At 47.2% G+C, this 19,903-nt stretch overlaps 2 protein-coding genes across 8 annotated transcripts in view; one reads left to right on the top strand and one right to left on the bottom strand.

Annotated features, from left to right (window-relative positions):
- The window catches only part of CENPP (centromere protein P), a 228,023-nt gene that overhangs the window by 52,622 nt on the left and 155,498 nt on the right, over positions 1 to 19,903 (bottom strand). The window lies entirely within an intron of this gene.
- Positions 1 to 19,903, top strand: part of ECM2 (extracellular matrix protein 2) — a 33,360-nt gene that overhangs the window by 10,016 nt on the left and 3,441 nt on the right. For 3 of the 4 annotated variants that reach the window (XM_019434286.2, XM_019434284.2, XM_019434285.2), the window contains 8 exons: positions 2,529 to 2,838; positions 4,150 to 4,338; positions 6,229 to 6,825; positions 8,389 to 8,504; positions 10,175 to 10,310; positions 13,261 to 13,418; positions 15,695 to 15,834; positions 16,830 to 17,156. In XM_019434286.2, the coding sequence (XP_019289831.2) occupies positions 2,553 to 2,838; positions 4,150 to 4,338; positions 6,229 to 6,825; positions 8,389 to 8,504; positions 10,175 to 10,310; positions 13,261 to 13,418; positions 15,695 to 15,834; positions 16,830 to 17,156 (1,949 nt within the window). In that variant the 5' untranslated portion in view covers positions 2,529 to 2,552. The remainder of the gene's footprint in view (positions 1 to 2,528; positions 2,839 to 4,149; positions 4,339 to 6,228; positions 6,826 to 8,388; positions 8,505 to 10,174; positions 10,311 to 13,260; positions 13,419 to 15,694; positions 15,835 to 16,829; positions 17,157 to 19,903) is intronic. The other variant, XM_019434287.2, reaches the window with a different exon arrangement.

The raw sequence follows: 19,903 nt of genomic DNA, 5'->3' as shown, positions 1-19,903 counted from the left end.
TTTGTTTTCTTTACTGTTTTTAGCATGTAGAAATAATCCTGACTTCTGTATATTGATCTTATATCCTGAAACCCTGCTAAAATCGGTTGTAGCTTTTTATGTAGGCACCATGGGATTATCTATATACACGAACAAGACATTTGTGAACAGTTTCTTTTCTAGTCTGGATGCATTTTGTTTCTTGGTCTTACATTACTATATGGGCTAGAATATTCAATAAAATGTTGACTAAAAGTGGTGAGACCAGACATCTTTTCTTTTTCCTGATCTTAAGTGGTAAACATATTTCAAAATCAAGGACGGTATTAGCACTAACTTTTTGATATACGACAATGATCAGATTTAGGTTCACAACTGACAAATGACATTGATACACCATTATCACCAAGTCCAGAATTTACATTAGAGCTCACGCTTGGTGGTGTACGTTCTATGGATTTGGACACGCGTGTAATGGTAGTATCCATTATTACAGTATTATACAGAATATTCTCAGTGCCCTAAAAGTCCTCTGTGCTCCATCGATTCGTTCCCTGCCCCTTCCCCCCACCCCCCGCACCAACTCCTGGCAGCAACTCTCTTTACTGTCTCCACAATTTTGTCTTTTCCAGAATGTCACAGAGTTGGAATATTACAGTAGCCTTTTCAGACTGGCTTCTTTCATTTAGTGATGTGTGTTTATTTCTTCCCTGTCTTTTCATGGTCCAACAGCCATTTCTTTTTAGTGGTGAATAATATTCCCTGTGTGGATGGACTACTGTTTATCCTCCCACCTACTGAAGGACGTCTTGGTTGCTTCCTAGTTTGCTGTAATCATCTGTGTGCAGGATTTTGTGTAGGCATGTGTTTCCAACTCTCTTGGGTAAATACTAAGAAGCATGACTGCTGGATTACATGGTAAGAGTGTGTTTCTGAGAAACTGCCCAAGTGTCTTCCAAAGGGGCTATACCCATCTGTGTTCCCTCCAGCCATGAATGTGGGTTTCTGCTGCTCCACATCTTTACTGGCATTTGGTGTTGATTTTGGCCATTCTAATAGATGGGTAGTTGTATCTCATTGTGGGGGCATAGTGGCTTGGGGAAGGCCTGCGTCACCCCCCGAACGTGGTTTTCCATTCAGTTGTCCTCTGGGATCCCCACAACTTACCCACAGGTTGTGAAGCTGACCTGTACTATAGTAGCATCTGATGCTAACAGAGGACTTCATTTCATGCAGAAAGGTTGAATCCAGTGCTTAGAGGGTCTCTTGTCTATTTCCCAAGGTGCCAATAAGATTACTGGGTCAACAGTCTATGGCCACTTTTTGGCCCTATGAGCCTTCAAAACCCCTCCTTAGCAGCTTGGAAATTTAGTCTGTACATAACATCACCTTAATGCTCACCATTTCTGCCAGGGTGATGGTTTCTGAAGTTAACAGTTTTGTTCTGACTGACAGAGGTGACCAAGGCAGGCTGGTGAGGAGTGGGGTAAATCCCATCACCAAGCAAGGCTGCTCCTTTACTAACGATCCTGGGTCCCTGGCATCGTTGAGGGTTCAGACTCTCCTCCATACACCCTGGCTCCATCTTGGGGTACTGACAGCAAGAGGACCTGAATGAAGAGCAGAGGGGAGAGCTGATAGGCAGGGGTGAGGGTAGAGAAACTGACTCTAAGCTCAGAGGCCATGGGTGCTGCAGACCTTCCCTGTAGGACTAACCATGGGCCCAAGTGTGTGGCCGGGTGAATCCGTCAACCGGCCCCACAATCAATCACCTTGTAGAGGGTTACTCTTCACTTTCTCTGCTACCTGACTTCACATGCCCGCACCAATGTGTGTGAGCACAGGGCTACAACCACACTGAGTCCACAGCACCAGGAGTAGAGTATTCATGTCTCCGGTGTGTTTTCAACTTCACCTCACGCAGAACCCTGCACTACCCTTGAGACAGGCTAATTAAGAGTTCTTCTTTGTCCGTCTTATGTCTTTACGACTGATTCTAGTTTCCTGTTAGTTTTATAGGGTGTAGCCGTACCCCCTCATCCCAATAAAGAAAATCATAAAGCGAGAGGATAAGAGAACAAAAAAAAGCACTGGGGGAAAGGACTGTGGGTGGCGCTGGTCAGAGGATGACCTGGCACACAGGTACAGCGACCCTGGATAACCTCTGAGGACCCACAACACAGTGATCCAGAGAGGACTCAGGAAACCACAGCCTGGAGGCCATGTCCAACCCACTGTTGTGTACATGGGAGTGTTGCTGGCACAGCCATTGCGTACCGTTGTCTGTTTTCACATGATAACGTTCAAGACGAATAGCCTGTAAAGTCCAAAATATTTAATACCTGGTTCTTTATACAAGTTTGCTCATGCTTGGTATGAAGGTAAAGATATTAAAAGTTCTTTGATTTTTATTGGGCAAATAGCCCACAGATGATGTGTGTCATTTCTCAAAGATGCTGCTGAGGCATACATATGAGCAATAAGCCCAGTTGTCAAAGGTGAAAATTAGGTACCACTAAATCCGAAATTCTGCTTCCTTCTCATTCTAGAAATTGGATGGTGGAAAAGCCAGCATGAAGTTTGCAGGTTTGGTTTGTTTCCTTCTGCTTATCATCTGTCAAACTGACTTTGGACAAAATGAAGAAGCACCTAGGAAGCAGCGGAGGAAAATGCACCACAGAAGACTGAGGGGCAGCTCCTCGCCTGCCCGCAGGTCCAGCAGGCAGCTGGGGGACCAGCGGACAATGGTCACACCTGGAGCAACACGTCCCCTGCTGAACCTGGACTACAGCACAGAGGAAAAGTTTGACTCTTTTCTAGGTTTTCTTGGAGTAGAATCAAGTTATAACGTGTTACCAGGTAAGAGCCCAGTGAGAGAAACAGAACCTCCATGAGGACAATTTTCCAAAAAAAACTTTTTTTTCATATTACTGTATTATCTTTTGGTTTAATCTAATGATAAAGTTAGAAATAATTTAAAATTTCATTTATAGAATGTAATTGTAATATAAAATTATTGGAAAAGAAAACAGTTATCCCACAACTATGTTTATAAAACCCAGTTACTATTTTCGTTTATTAATTTCTAGTCTGTTTACTGTGCCATGTATTTTACATAGTTATATTCATAATATAGACAATATACATAAAAAGTTGTAAGCTGCTTTTTCATTTACAGTGATAGATCATATAGGATATAGAAATAAGTTATTCCGATGACTCTATGAACACAGGGCTGTTAACCAGGGCCTGAGTTAGGCGAGCACAGTGGCGGGGGGGAGAGGGCAGATCGAACGTGAGAGCCCCCCGAGGGTGGGAGTTGGGGATGGTAGCTCATCCCACAAAGGAGAGGTACCAGAAATGATACTGAGTCGGAAGGACAGCATCTCCCCTAACATTCAAATCAAAGCAGGCTGTCTGAGGGCCTTCTTGGTTGACACACTTCCCCACGTGTGTGCCACGCTGTGCACTGGAAATGGAGGCACTGAAGACCACTGCACTGTGCATGGTACAAGGATGCATATGGTGGCATGGGAGCTCTCCTTCCGTAGCACAGCCGTTGTCAAAGAAGGGACAGGTGCAATGTCTCCTTGGGAACCAGTGTCAGAGGCCCTGCAGAGGCAGGCTCCGTGGCCTGGCTGTCCTGTCTGCACACCGGCAGGTCTGGGGCGTGGGCTCACCACCGGGGCTGTCCCTGCCCTGCTCTCTGGCACCGGATGGAGCTGCACTGCCGCGTCTCTTCTGAAATTAGGTACGGCCATCTCATTTGCTGTGGTCCACATAATGAGACACTTTTGGGGCTTGTCTGGGATTTGCAAGCTCCCATTCTCTCTGCTTTGGCCATCAGGGCAGCCTGCTTGCAGATGAAGCCCGCTGATTATTCCTGGGTGGCCATCCTGTGCAGAGGCCGTGTGCCCACACTGGACACACGGCATGGATAAGGAATCCCTGATACCTGGGGTGGTGGACGCTGTTGTATAACTTAGTCACCCCGACAGGTACAGTGTGGAGGCGCAGTTCAGAGTCAGGCTACCAGGCTGGTCACTCTCAGAGCCTGAGTGAGAGGCTGAGAGAGCAGGCGGACACCCCGCTGGGGGTTACATCTCTGGATCTACGTACTTGGTGTGCAAACACACGCAGGAACTTACTGTGTCCCTGCTTCTCTTTCAGGAAAGAAGGGACACTGTCTGGTAAACGGGATGACCATGTACAACAAAGCTGTGTGGTCTCCCGAGCCATGCACGACCTGCCTCTGCTCCAATGGAAGGGTGCTTTGCGATGAAACCGTGTGCCCCCCTCTGACATGCCCCCAAACGATCACACCGGAAGGAGAGTGCTGTCCAGTCTGCGTGGATACCGGTATAAGTATTTAGCTGAAACAAAATATCACATGTGATGGAGTCTTCAACTTACATTTGATTTTGTTTTGTCACTGCCTTAAGTTTTAAATTAAATTATGGTAAACTAGTCATCAAGGTACTGAAGATACTGGCACAGTGATGACAAACATAGACGTTATTTGGGAAAATGCATGGTAGGAGACGGAACTAAACGATCTAGGCTTTATAGTCCCAGCTCTGTCAGAATGAGTAAACTTGGACCAGACCACACTGCACACAGACTCTCAGCTTCAGAGAAGCAGTGACAAAGCTGACATAGCCCACAGTTCCCACATTACACGCGGGGTCTCCCTTAATCTGACTCAGGGTGGGTACGTTTAGACCACCAACAAAGATGAAGAACTCTTGGGGAACAGAGGGAGAGGCGGTTTGCATCTGGAGAGAAAAGAGCCCAATGCGTCCAGCCTGTTCGCTCTCACTACTGCTCGGGTCATCTGGGGACATGCGCGAGCATGGCCCTGAAGCAGGGCCCGCATCTTGGCCACGTGCCCTGGTGCATGTCTGCTGTCCCCTACGCTCATGGGGCTCATATCTGAGTTACAGACGACTCTCAAGAGGGAGGCGCAGGTCCCCAGGAAGAGCCTAGTTAGTGATTGATGAAATAAACAAACGTGGTAAATAATCTGATGGGAAAGAACAGAGACATCTTTTCCGGTCTATAGTTGAGGTAGATGGACGGTCACAGGGTGGGTGTCTACAGAGGCTGTCTACCAAGAAGAACTTTAGAATATTTAGGAATTGCATTTTGGTTTACACTTATTTTACTAAGGTATTATGCCTTTAAAAAATGTTACCAAATATACAGGCAAGATTTAGAAATTATCAGACATTTTTCAAAGGACTTGGAATAATCTTGAAATGCTGTGGCTATTTTGGAAAAATAAACTTGGATATACAGGAAGGATTTTAAATGTTTCAATATGATAGCTTTAGTTTCCTTTCCTTAATTTTTTCCTGTTTTCCTTTTGCATGCCGTGCCAGAGATGTGAAAAAATAACTCACTGACTTTATAATATATACTGGACCAAAATCTCAAGTAATTCCTTCAGATAGTTACATTTTCTGAGTTCCTTTCCCAGGTGATTTATGTCTAGATGACTCAGTAAGGATGCACGCACTGGAGCTCACTTCTCCCTGAGCTCCGGTGACTGTCGGGCCGGCCCCGTTTGCTGCTCAGTGTGAACGCAGGCGAGCGTGTGCCACTGACCATTCTGCCCCCATCATCACAGAAAAGTGGGGAGCACCCCTGTGCACACTTACAACAGCATCATCTGAGTCCAGGAGGACTTCCAGAAGGTCACAGAGTGAAAATCAGACTAGAGAGTCCGGGAGGGAGAAAGAGAAAAACTCTCTGTAATTCTAAATTTCAGAAGATGCTTTTGGGCCCGTGGGGCTGAAAGGAAACCAGACAAAAATAGTAATAAATCTACAAACAAAAGCCAGTTTCACTACCACAAGCAAGCAAAATACACATTTCACTTTTTTATGTTCGGCGGTACAGACGCTTACGCTGTTAATAACCCCAATTAACTGAGCAGTATCTATGATAAAGGTCGCACCTCATCACGTCGCAACCTCACACAGGACTGCTTATCACTGTGCATCATGTAACAACATTATTCCCTCTTTATTACCAGGTAGCCAGGCATTTTAGTAAAAATAAATATTAAGGCCACAGGCAAAACAAAAATTGCCTAAAACAAGTCTTAGAAATAAAATTTCAAAAGGTATCTCATGTGTATATCGCACTCAAGTACCTGGAGAGAGTATTTACTAACCTCATTTTCACTATGATTTTTCCTTTTGCTAACGTCACAACCCAACCCTGTTGTGTCCCCATGGTTGGTAGCTTCTCCCCAGCCACTCACTGGTACAGCCGTAAGTGATACAAGTGAATTTTCTGGTGATTCTTCAGAACAAAGAGAAGCAACCAACTTACCCTGTAAGCAACTGACACCTTGTCCGCTGGAAATGAACCCAGTGTTGCAAAAAGAGGAACTTCGGTTTGAGGAGGATGAAGAAGAAATTAAAGAAGATAAAGATAAGGAGCAGAAGAAACAGACCGCTGACCCCGGAGAGCAGGGGAGACCCCTCAGTGAAGGGCGGAGCAGAGAAGGGGGAGAGCAGAGACCCCACGAGGAGGGGAGGCAGGCCCATCAAAGAGGACACCCAGCAAGGGAGGAGGAGGAGGAGAAAGAGGAGGGAGAGGGGGAGGACAATGACGAGGAGGAGGAAGACGGCGATGACGAAGAGGAGCACGATGACACCATCAGAGGAGACGTGTTCAGGATGCCCTCAAGACCCCGGGTCCCCCCCCCTCCCAGACGCATGCCACCTCTGCCCAGCGGGTGCTCTCTGTCCTACAGGACCATCAGCTGCATGAGCGCGGGCCTCACGCAGATGCCACCACTCACGGCACCAGAGATAACAAGCCTGGAGCTTGCTGGTAAGAGACGTGGACGCATGTTGTTCTGTCCTTGCCCTGTGAGAGTCCTACTTTAACTTCATAATATAAACTGATCCTAAACACTCTTCGATCATAGAAATAAACTTTGTGGAAGAAACAGCATAGTTACGTGTAAGCAGATTTCTCCAAATCAAATCATGATTTCCCACTGACTCTCCCTCAAGTAGGCTTTACTGAGGTGTGGTAACTTATGGGACGTGTGCAGTTGTGTAACTATCCTACATTCAGGGTGCAGAAAACTCCCATCCCCTCCCCACACTCGCTTGCACCCCTCCCCCTCCCCCCCCCCCCGCCCCTGGTCTCTGCTGAGGTGACGCGCCTCCAGGGTTTGGCCATCCATGGCCATCACCCAAGTGGGGTCACATGGCACGCAGGCTTCCTGGCTGGGCCTCTTTCACTTGGTGTCTGGATGCTGCTCCTCAGGAGCCTGTGCGGCACGCAGAGACCACAGGTGCCAGCTGGAGGGTACGGGGTCAGGGCCAGTGTGGGGCGACCGTACGGACAGTTCCACAAACATCCACACACAGAGGCCCGTGTGGACCTGGTTTTCCTCTCGTTAATGCTGACTGACAGAGTAAATGCGTGTTTGACTTTACAGGAAACCACCCACGGTTCCCAAAGCTGGCTGCGGCCTTGCTGCCAGAGATGCCCAGCACCCCCCACCGGCCTCTCCCTCATGTTAGCCGTTCAGGCGGGTATGGTGGGGTCTGGTCCTCCTCCCTGTTCATATGAGGTCACCAGAAGGGCTCTGAGCACACGAATGGCAGGACCAGGTGTGTGTCTGTCTGCCCTGAACACAAAGGGTAAGAGAATCTGAATGGGGTTTCGGATGCGCCTCAGGGGAAACCACAGAAGTAAACTACCAGAGAAATAACAACTGACCTTGTAAACACACACACACACACACTCAACAGACAACGTCGGACACTGTGGTTCAGGACGGCCAGTCTGTGACAGGACACCACACTCGAAGGATCCCTGGGGAACCCCCTCAGGCCCAGCAGCATCCACCCCCGCTCGAGGCTGGCACATCAGGTGCGCTCTGCCATAAGAAAACCCAATCTGTGCATGAAAAAGGAATGACCTGTGCCCAGTCATACTATCTTGGTTTTACAAGGTCACCACCTGGTTTTTGTAGTACTCCCTGTTTCTGGGAAGCTCATTTTCTAGGTGTAAAGTCATTGACTACTGCACTTAACTAAATGTCAAAACAAAATCCCATAAAATTAAAGCATGTAGAACAAACTTCTACAGATCGAGGCCACACAATTGTAACATTAGATCTGGAGGCCATCTGAGCTCCTCGTTCAGAGAAGGAGATTTCAGAAAGGTAAATGATGTGTCAGGATTTCATGGATAACAGTCTCGGATTTCTGGCCCAGGGTCTAGGCACATCAAAGGGAAAGTATGCTTAGATAGATGGTGTCCTTGTCTCCCCAGGGTAGAGCTCTCTCGCTATCTATGCACGTGCATGAGTACACGTATGTGTACGTGCACGTCTGTGTGCACACGTGAGCCTAAGTTACAGCTGCTGTTTTCCAGGCAATGCCATCACCTCCATTCCTGATGAAGCATTTAATGGGCTGCCGAATTTGAAAAGGCTCGATCTGAGCAAAAATAATATCACGTCCCCGGGCATAGGGCCCAAAGCATTCAAGGTAAGTATACACACTCTGCCTGGTGAGTGATGACCCCCTCGGGCAGCTTTGTCCTGGCAGCAGGGAAGGGAAGGAGACTGAAGTGTTTTCACTGTAGCCTTTTCCTGAGAAAGTCTCCCCGTGATGTCCCTAAGCCACTCAAGTTTTATCTTGATCAAGGTCTGTGGGTTTCCATGCTTCACCCATAGAGCACCAACAACGGCAAAATGACAAAACTAGTATTTTGAACTTATGGAGCAGCCTCTCCTCAAACAGCTGAAAGTATGTTTAAATATGGTCTTTTAGTACATGAGCAGAGCTTATCTGGAAACTTTATTTACATGTTCAGGCTAGAAAGACACAGCTTTGTGATTTTGTGCTGAGGGCAAGACCTGATGAACTTGTGAGCAGCACAGGGTTCTGGAGACACAAACGGGCTCAGACGAAAATCAGCACGGGACAGTGGGGGGAAAGACAAGGGCGAGAGGACAGGGAACAACAGAGAGTAAACCTCTGGAAGACTTGCGTTTGACTAAAACATTTCCTAAAATGGGAGCAAAGGAAAGAGGCCCAAGGAGTGTCAGGGAAGCAAAGGTGCAAACAAGAAAGAAGGGGTCTGTGTATGTAAACAAATACACACGTGTGCTGTAAGAAGCCCAGTGAAACACACTGCAACCCCCTTTATGACCTTTGTACAAATTGCTGGGCACGAGTGTGCTCAGTTCCTGGCTCCCACGCAGTTTCTGGGCTGGGACAGGACAGGGCTCCAGGCACCTGTCCTGCTGCGTCAGCTGAGACTCACGCATCTGCTGCGTTTGATCAGAAAGACAGACACATAGGAGAGCATCTCCTTTTCTTGTTTTGGGGTCCTCTGTCCCCTTCCCAAACTGCTCAAGTTTGACTACGTGCTGCTGAGTCACCAGTGAGGCGTCAGAGCTCTACAAGCACACAGCCCCAAACACAGGCATGTGCCTCCCAACAGAACTGTGTGGGCACCACGAAGGAGCAGCCTGTGGTATTTGTAGCCCCTGTGAAGAAGGTCCACAACACTTAGTGCTATTTTATGACTGTTCCCACTTGGTGTAACTAGAAAATTGAGGTGTGCAGATATATTGTAAGAACTCAAACTGCTATCTTTTGTTTTAATTTTTTTAAATGTTTGTTTTTGAGAGAGAGAGAGAGCACAAGGAGGGGAGGGGCGGACAGAGGAGACACAGAATCCGAAGCAGGCTCCAGGCTCCGAGCTGTCAGCACAGAGCCCGACGTGGGGCTCGAACCCACGAGCCGTGAGATCATGACCTGAGCCGAAGTTGGACGCTTAACCAACTGAGCCACCCAGGTGCCCCTCAAACTGCTGTCTTAATTGCTAGCATCCATGACAGATTCAGAGCGCCACATAATCTAATTAACTTGTGTCTACTGCCGAGAAGGTGGAAACCTAAGATGTAGCCCAATGTGACTGGTCCAGTGGTGACAGGAGCTCTCTCTTGCTCACTAAAGCCACAATAGGAGAAATAGGTGAGTGGGACACAAAATCATCAGACACAGGTTGCTGACAATGCTTCCCGCAGGCACGAGAAAGGGCAGGCGGGTCCGTGAGGCTAAGCAGGGCTGCGCTCTGGGCACTCAGTGCCATGCGTGACTGCACATCTATACCAGATGAAAAGGTAACTCGAGATTCACTTTTTAAGCTTCTGAAGAAGTTACTGCGCCTGAATATGGACGGGAACAATCTGGTAGAGATTCCTCCTGACTTACCATCTGCATTAGAAGAACTTAAGATCAATGACAACAGTCTGCAGGCTATCAGTGAAGAGAGCTTATCCGGTATGTAACGTTTGGTTGATGTATGTCCTTACAGCCTTTTCCTCTGTGGTCGTGTGGAAACTTTATGTACAGTAGTGCCAGATGCACTAGTGAGTTTTTTAGGCCACATCACCATTTACCTTGATAAAATTTATTTACTCCTCTCATGGTTGATTCCGGACCAAACTGAACAACTGAAGTTGTCACATTGCGAGCTCGGCATAAAAGAGGCAGCACCACGCAAGCTGTTCACAAATGCTGGCTGGTGTCTCTGCTGGGGCCAAGTGCTGTGTCCAGACAAAGACGCCTAACTCTTCCTTCCATCCTCCCAACAGTCCAGCACAGCTCGTGAAGTACAGTGCTCACCACTTCCTATTTATCTGATTTGAAATATTTTAAGCCTAAAAAGAATAAGCCAGTTTCGCTATTTCTTTTTACTCCCAAAAAACCTCACGAGGAACAAAGCCCTTCCAGTGATGGGAAGAAAACCAGCAATCCTAAGAAATGCCAAGCCTGAAAAGTACAGAGTTCTGGAAATACTCTATTTCCAGATGGGACTGCAGGGCGCACATGAAACACATCGATACACACAAACTGTGATAGGCTTTGTCATATGGAAAAGACACCAGAAAGTGCAATTTCCAACTGCTAGGCGAAGCAGAGGCCGAAGGAACACTGAATTTAGGCCAGCGCGCTGATGGGTGTCTGCTAACTGCACGTGAGGTCACCTTTCTAGCTCCATTTTCTTTTTTTTTTTTTTTAATTTTTTTTTTTTAACCTTTATTTATTTTTGAGACAGAGACAGAGCATGAATGGGGGAGGGGCAGAGAGAGAGGGAGACACAGAATTGGAAGCAGGCTCCAGGCTCCGAGCCATCAGCTCAGAGCCCGACGCGGGGCTCGAACCCATGGACCACGAAATCGTGACCTGAGCTGAAGTCGGACGCTTAACCGACTGAGCCACCCAGGCGCCCCTCTAGCTCCATTTTCTAGACCACGTGTTATAAGGCAGAAGCCCCTACCGGGAGCTGTGCTCACATAGTCCTGGCAGCGGCTTCTCCACATGCTCCCTCCCTCACACACGTCTCCCCAGTCCAAGCACCATAGAGGCCTCGGCCATGAGGAAGGCCTCAGGTGACGGTGCCCAGAGAGCCTCTACATCCTGTGCTGAGCCCTCTGCCGTGGACCGTCAGCCAGCTGGCAGCAAGCAGGGGGCCCCTGAGCGCAGGCCTCCACCGCTGCCAGATGCTGCTCTTTCTGCAGGGAGGGAGGCCCCTGGTGTGGCCGCCAGCGGCCTGCTGCTCTCCACGTGCTCTTGTGGCAGGTCTTCACTCGCGACCCTTCACGGTGCAGACAGTTCCAGAGCAGTGGGCAGGAGGGGTGGTGCAGGGAGAGCAACAGCACGTGCAAAGGTGCACAGAAACAAAAGGGACCGGATGCTTCCGGGAGAGCACGCAGCCCCCCAGCAGTGCTTGTGCGTGGCCACCACTCGCATTCTCCCATGTCCGTGACCTGCCAGGTTGGCCCCCACCCCACAACGGGAAGGACTTCTACCAACTTCCTGCTTACAAACCCTCTTGCACTGCATCTACCCCACAGGAAGCTTCTCTAGTCCCAGCGTGTTGCCTGTCACATACAACATACACGTAAGCCAGGGTAACTGTAAACTCACGTGTAACATCATGAATTCACACTGGGTGCTACGTTTCTCTCTCTCTCGTGAGGTCACATACCAGCTACTGGTCTACTTTTATTATCTGTTTTCCGTGGGAAAACTTCCATTATGTTCCCAAACTTCAACTATGTTCTAGATAAATGGGCTAGATTCTCAGTACCTCTAGTTTCAGAAATTAGAGAGAACATGAGGAAATATAACCACTTATCAGTTTACTGGTTGGGCCTCCTACTTCCTCTCAGCCCTTCAAGTGACGCCACACAGGCTCGCAGACTAGCGTCCTGTCCTGCCGCCGCCGCCGCCCAGAGGCTCCTCACTGCCTGGTGCACAAGGGGCCTGTGCCAACGCTGTGACCACAGCCACCCAGTTCGAAACGGCCTGTATTCACCTGGCTGCCTCAGCCTCCCATTTCTCTCTGCGTCGTCCTGTGCTTGGGAGTCCAGCCTCACCACTCGTGTGGTCTGCGCCCCTGATGGCGCTGCCCCTTGCTCTTGCTTGGACAACGTCTTGCCTCTCTAATATGCCTAAGAGAGGGAACTGAGATGTACAGAGCACTCAGTGCAATGCCCGTGACTTGAGCTGAATATGAAAACATCCCTATTCTGGAAATCTTGGCCACCGAACCAACCCCAAAGTTACACCCTGAATGTCTGACTCAGATGCCTCTGGGTATCATCACTGCTGAGCCGTCCACTCTCCTTCAGGATTCCAGCTGATGTGGATCATGCCACTCCTGAGGCCAGTGGAAATGATGTAGGGAAACTTATTTGTATAAAGGCCTTTCTTGGTAGCTCAGTCTGAATGCGTGGAGAATTCTTGATCATTCTCCTCTCCAAACATGCATTTGGCTGCACTCTCTGCCAGGAAGTGAACAACTGTGATGAGAATTCACTGCTGTAACTCCCTTGTTCAGAGACTGACATTTGCCAGGCAGAGCACTCCCCTGTCCTCCGTCCATCCCTAATTATGCTGCTGTTTCATCTGGGCGTCCACGTCTTCGCCAATGCTTTAATGACCTCCACAACCTTCTACTGCTCACTTGGGCTCGCTGCCTCTGTGGGACGCCCTCACTCGATAGGCCTGTCTCTGCACTGGATCGCGCACCCAGCATCTTGCTAAGCTGGGCACCTAGGGTGCACAGAGCACTTGGGAAACAGCTCTGCAAGGGGGAGGCCAAAGAAGCGACATCTGCCCTCCAAATAAACTGAACATTTCACATGACATTTTGAAAGATACAGGAACTACATGGTTTTTTTATTTTCTTCATATTCTGACAATTGTATTTTATTTTTTGTAGACCTAAATCAGCTGGTCACCTTAGAACTGGAAGGAAACAATCTCAGCGAATCCAACGTCAACCCTTTGGCTTTCAAATCTTTGAAGAGCTTATCCTACCTGCGTCTGGGAAGAAATAAATTCAGAATTATACCACAGGGGCTTCCGGCTTCTATTGAGGTACCACTATCTTTCTTTCAATGTTTTATGTTTTAAATACAGTCTACCTGAATTTAAAAAAAAACACTATTTTAAAACATTATTGTGCGGCAGATTAAATCCCATTTTGGTGCTATATACAGAATTTACTATAATTTCAACATTGTGTTTCCTCAAGCAATACACAATTTTAATTACTAGTAGAGACCCTTGATAAAGTGAAAATTGGTCTTCCTGACAGCTCTTGGGGGGAGAATGGGGAAGATGAATGAGAACTTAAACAGAAACTACAACTTGCAAGAAAGCGTCCCAGTTCCGCCCAGCGCCCATCACTGCCTTCCCACCCTGTGCCCAGGCTGGAGCCTCACTGCCAAGTTCACACCCAACCTCTAACACTGACAACAGAGGTCTGGAAGACCCAGCGGGGCCCTGGCTGACTGCTCTGAACTCTGTTTCTGCCCTCCCTGCCAGCTGTGGGCTCACTGCCCACGGAGCCACCGGCCCGGGTCTGCCACGGCTGCCGCAGGGCCACCCTTCTTCATCCTCCTACTGGCAGATTAAGAGAGAAATTTAGAATTTGTCAAAATTGTAAAGATTGAGGTTCCAACACTGGGCTTTTATTTCAGAAAGACGTATAGACCCCTTACCCTATCCCAGACGTCCTCAGTCAGGTTCTTTTGAGGGTGGGGTAATTTATAATTTTTTAAGTTAAGGTTTTAATACATAATGCACACAAGTAAAACACACGCAATTTGAATAATATGGAGGAGCAAAGGGTCTCCAAATGTGCCTGAACTCCTGTCCCACGTTCTTCTTTCCAGAGGGCCCCTCTCGCTGGTAGGGGAGGTGATGTCCACACAGGTGTGTGTGCTCTGACCCTTCCAGGGCCCTGCTTCCCAGACAGAGTCTAGTGTCTGGATGAGTGTGCTCTGAGTGGGGTACACCTAGGTTGGAATTTACACTTTAAAAGGCTCTGACTGATTCTAATATGCAACCAAGTTTGGGAACCACTGATTTGGTTCACCCCTAAATATGTATTAAGGTAAAAGCAAAAAGCTAAAGATTGCTTTACCTCTTCCTTTTTAAAAAAAAAAACAAAAAACTTTTATTTTTTTTTTAAGTTTATTTTTATTTATTTTGAGAGGGAGGTAGAGAGCAAGTGGAGGAGGGGCAGAAAGACAGAGGGAAAGAGAGAATCCCAAGCAGGCTGTGCACTATCAGCACGGAGGCCAATGAACCCACGAACCGTGAGATCGTGACCTGAACTGAAACCAAGATTTGGACATTTAACCAACTGAGCCAGCCAGGAGCTCCTGCTTTACCCATTCCTAACAAGTAAGAAAATTAAACGAAAAGGGGAGGAAACTAGTACAATAGGAATAGAAAGTTAAACTGAAGATGTATACCAATGTCTGGTTCTAATTTCCAATAAGATTTTTGAGGGAAAACTCCCTCTAGGACCAAGGGAATTAAGGCAGCTGGCTGTTGAAAACAATAGCTCTAGCAAACTACCCCGATGTTAAATCAAGGTTCTTAATTAACTTTTCATTAAATTAATCTATTTTTTTTTAACGTTTTTTGTTTTTTGTTTTTTTTTTGGGACAGAGAGAGACAGAGCATGAACGGGGGAGGGGCAGAGAGAGAGGGAGACACAGAATCGGAAACAGGCTCCAGGCTCCGAGCCATCAGCCCAGAGCCCGACGCGGGGCTCGAACTCACGGACTGCGAGATCATGACCTGGCTGAAGTCGGACGCTTAACCGACTGCGCCACCCAGGCGCCCTCATTAAATTAATCTTAATACAAGCCAATCTAAAACCCTGACAGGCAGCACAGACTGGTGGGACACTGCCTGCCCCAGAGCTGGGACCTGGTGGGGACGCGTGTCTCTTGCGCATCAGGAGTGGGACCACGTGCCTTGTCATCTCTCCAGGCTGGACCATTTCCACTACTGAAGGGGGAATGATCATTTCTACCTATTTTCCAGGGTTGTGAAGCCCAAATGAGATAATGTGCATTAATAGGTTTTATAAACTAGAGAGCTTTATACAATTATTATGGTATGCTGTATTTTGCAACATTGTATGGTTAAAAACTTCATTTAATCCCAAGACCGTGAAAGATGACACATTTTATTTCACTAATTAGTTAGAAAAGGACAACTTACAATAACAAACTCACTTGGAAAAGCAGTAGACTCTTCAGACAGTACTAAGGAGATCAGTCTACAACACCATCTTTCTCTCTCAAACTCAACCAACCAGCACGAAGAAAAATAGTCTGTTTTCTTAATTATAGGAATTATACCTGGAAAATAACCAAATTGAAGAAATAACCGAGATTTGTTTCAATCACACCAGGAAGATCAATGTCATTGTGCTACGATATAATAAAATTGAAGAAAACAGGATTGCTCCTTTAGCCTGGATAAACCAAGAGTGAGTATCCGCTGCTGTCTGACTGTCTTAGACAGTTTCTTCCCGCTGTCATTACTGCACGGGCTATGAATGAGCGACACCCTTTCATAGTGAACCCTCCCCCAAACCTGGCTATCTGATTGGAGCTTGTGGTATGGCTGGTGTTGAGGTGACCACAGTCTCTGTTACTTGGACACCCCACCCCCAGCCCAAGCGCTGAGTGACCCAAGGTCTGTCCACCTCACAGGTGGTCATGAAGTTGAAGCGAGGCCAGCCCTGCCCCTGCTGAGAAAGGAAGATGCCCCCTTACCCTTGTGGGACCTCACAGTCTCACGCCTCCGAACCCTTTCTCTGTCTCAAGTCTTATACAACAGGCGGAAAGGTGTGTGGCTGGAGAGGGAAGGCAGGAAGCAGGGTCTATGGCTGGCGTGGGGGTCTTGCCTGTCAGGAGAGCAAGACAGGCCATGGTGGGGCGGCGGGGGGAGCTGGGGAGAAGCCAGATTGGGCCGTGTGGGGAGGGCATGAGGGATCTGAGTGGCACAGTGGGAACAGGCATCTTTCAGGGGCAGGACAGAGGGATGAGACAGCCTCAGGTCCAGCTGAGCCCAGCAGGACATGGTGGTGGCAGGGTGACTCAGAAGCCACAGGGGAAGCTCCTGAAACAACCAGGCAGCCCCCTTTTCTCGACCCCTGTGTCACCACAAGCCCTATGTGCCAGGCTGTCAGATCAGGTGTGGAGCAGAGGTGGTTTCAGGGATAGGCAGCTGGACGTCTGACCCCAGAGACAGTGGTGGGTCCTGAGTTCACTACTGCCCCAGGAATGAACTTTCTTCCTGATCCCGGCGCTCTTTGCCCTGGAGCTGGAACAGCTGTGTGGTGACCAGGTAAGAGCGGGAGCCTCGCGGCCACCCTCACACAAAAGTCACTACTGCACACCCAGTGGTGGCAGGAAAATGGCTGAGTATCCCTATGGTCCCTGCCCCACGCTCCACTCTGCTCACCCTTCTTTGCTGCAGAAATCTCGAGTCGATCGACCTGTCCTACAACAAGCTCTACCACGTCCCCTCCTACTTGCCCAAGTCACTGCTGCACCTCGTGCTCCTCGGGAACCAAATCGAGCGCATCCCTGGCTACGTATTTGGCCACATGGAGCCAGGCCTGGAGTATCTGTACCTGTCATTCAACAGACTCTCAGATGACGGCGTGGACAGAGTCTCCTTCTACGGGGCATACCATTCTCTGAGAGAGCTGTTTCTGGACCACAATGACTTAAAATCTATACCACCTGGGGTACAAGAAATGAAAGCACTCCATTTTCTGAGGTTGAACAACAACAAGATACGGTAAATTTTGGCTTTTTCAAGTATCGATTTAAACTGCTGTGGTTGACAGAGTATACGATTAAACAACCATGACATGATGTCTGGGATTTACTTCTAAGGGGAAAAAGAGGACAAGAGGTCACATTGAACAAGATAGGCAGATGTTCATAATTACTGAAGGGGGTGATAGGCACTCAAGGATTCATCACAGCTTTTTTCTACTTTTGTATATGTTTGCAAACTTCCATGGTAAAAACCTTTAGAATGGAACATTATTACCTAATACTGAGAACCTAAGGGGTGGGTTGAAGTGAGGCTTCAAGATGGGATATTTCAGTGCTGCTCCTACCCCCATATGAAATTTAAAACATTCTAATCTGATTAGAATCTAAACTGATTCTATCTAGATTCTTCCTGAAGGAAAAATTCTGAAAAAAATTACTGAGTGGCAGCCTCTCTCACTTCTGGGGACACAATTTCCTATCTGCCTGGAAAGCGTGAAGGTCTCAAGGATTCATCTGGAATGCTGCGGTAGTGCAGCCAAAGGCTGATCCTTGAGATGGGGTCTTGTCCCTGAAGATTCTACCCCTTCCTCTTTTCTCTGTCTCTAAAATTCCAAACACAAACTCCCAAAAACAAAAGAGGGAAAGAGGCAAGGGTGTATAACAGTACTGGAGAGAGAGGTGGGAGTGGGGAAGGCTTTATAAGATTCAGTTAAAAACGGTTTGGCTAGAGTACTTCATAGCTGTGCTCTGTGCTTTCTATTTGCGTCAGAAAGCACATGTCTGTCCCCCTTCCAGCCTGACATCTTGATTAATACCTTTCTCCTCCACCTCCGAACCATTGGTTTCATTCACAGATGATTGTTGCTCGAACCTCTTATTTCTTTAAGGGTAACAAACTGCTGAGCCCCATGTGTGTTATCCTTCCCACATTCGTCAGCTGCAACTCTTATCAACCAGGGCCACTTTGTTACTCAGAGGGGTAAGATGAATGCTCCGTTCTTCCCCTGAAATGTCCAATCAGAGCAAGAGGCTGGCTAAAAATTTCTAACCATGTGAGCTGACAGATGTTACCTAAACTTAACATGCAATCATTCTGCAGTATCTACAAACGCCAAATCATGTCTTATACCTTAAACTATCATGTTGTATGTTAATTCTATCTTTACAGAACTGGAAAAAAACGATACATGTATTAAATATGAATGGAAAGGACTATAAAACATATTAAAATATATTTCCAGCTGTCTCAGGAAAAAAAAGAAGTCGGTGCCTAAGTGTTTGTGTTTTTTTGTTTTTGGCTTTCTCTCTTTCTCTGGAGAACCAATATGAACTCATGGTTTTATATATTCAGAATGCTTTCATCAACTGTAATTATTGTTCTTAAACTCCACTCCTTGGCCAGAGGTAGCGCTCAGAGCTGGCTCCGTGTCCTTGGAGAGGCCTCTGCTGACCCGGGCAGCACTCTCCTCCCCCTGCCACGCACCGGTGACAGCCTTCTCCCAGAGAGGTCCAAGCCCCCTCAATGGGAGCAGCATCCACATGCCCCAGGCTGGGGACCAGGCACTGTCTTTTCTAAAGTGTTGTTACTGTTTTAAGGCTTGCAGTAAACTGCCAGGAAATATGTGTTTTGTAAAGAAAAAGAACAGGAGTTCATACCGGTGTTCCCAATTCAAATTTAACCATATAGAGTATTCCTTTTGTTTTAAATTTGTTTATCTTATACTGAGAACCTAGGTTCTCAACAATGTTAACTAAGTCATTATCTTACAATATACAAACAATAGTTTCGAAATAAGAATACCATTACTACAAGCACAAAAATACTGAGTTAAGTATACAGTGTTTTGGGGAGCTCTATTTGCTTTTAGAATATGTTCCACAAAGGATGTGTAGCTGAAATATTGTGGCCTACTTTGTAACAATATGTCAACAACTTAATATTCAGATAAGGTCTTTGGTTTGTTTTTGGTTTCAGGGAATTACTATTTTCTATTTGATTAATGATTTTTACTATGTTAAACATTTATATAATTCCAAAGTCAAAACTGTATAACAAGGTATGTTAAGAGAAGTCCTTCTATGCCTGTACCTTATGCTGCATTCCATCATTCTGCTTATTAATTTTTTTAAATTAATTTGTGGTTTTTCCTTTCAGTATTTTTTTGCAAATATAAGTATACATACATACACATATTCCCTACCCTCCCATAATTACTATACAAATCATTACCAGAAAGATTTTTCTTTTTTCTCTTTTAATTTTGTTTAAACGCTTTTATCCATTTGTGAGAGAAGGAGAGAGACAGAGCATGAGTGGGGGAGGGGCAGAGAGAGAGGGAGACACAGAATCCGAAGCAGGCTCCAGGCTCCGAGCTGTCAGCACAGAGCCTGACACGGGGCTCGAACCCACGAACTGTGAGATCACGACCTGAGCCGAAGTCAGGCGCCTAACCGACTGAGCCACCCAGGTGCCTTGACAGTGAGTGGTACTTTCTTTTTTTAATGTCTTATTTTTGAGAGAGAGAGAGAAGACAGACAGAGCACAGAGTGGGGAAGGGCAGAGAGAGAGAGAATCCCAAACAGGCTCCAGGCTCTGAGTTGTCAGCACAGAGCCCGATGCGGGGCTCAAATTCATGAACCACAAAATCATGACCTGAGCTGAAGTCGGACACTTAACTGAGTGAGCCACCCAGGCGTCCCTCGAGTGGTACTTTTTATAATTATCAGTATAGCCTTACTATGACTCTTCATCAATATATGGAG

Source organism: Panthera pardus, unplaced genomic scaffold (assembly GCF_024362965.1).
Source record: "Panthera pardus isolate Hobbes unplaced genomic scaffold, ASM2436296v1 HiC_scaffold_20, whole genome shotgun sequence".
Taxonomy (NCBI): Eukaryota; Metazoa; Chordata; class Mammalia; order Carnivora; family Felidae; genus Panthera; species Panthera pardus.
Note: the sequence above shows the minus strand (reverse complement) of the source record. Positions and strands in the feature narration are given on the sequence as shown.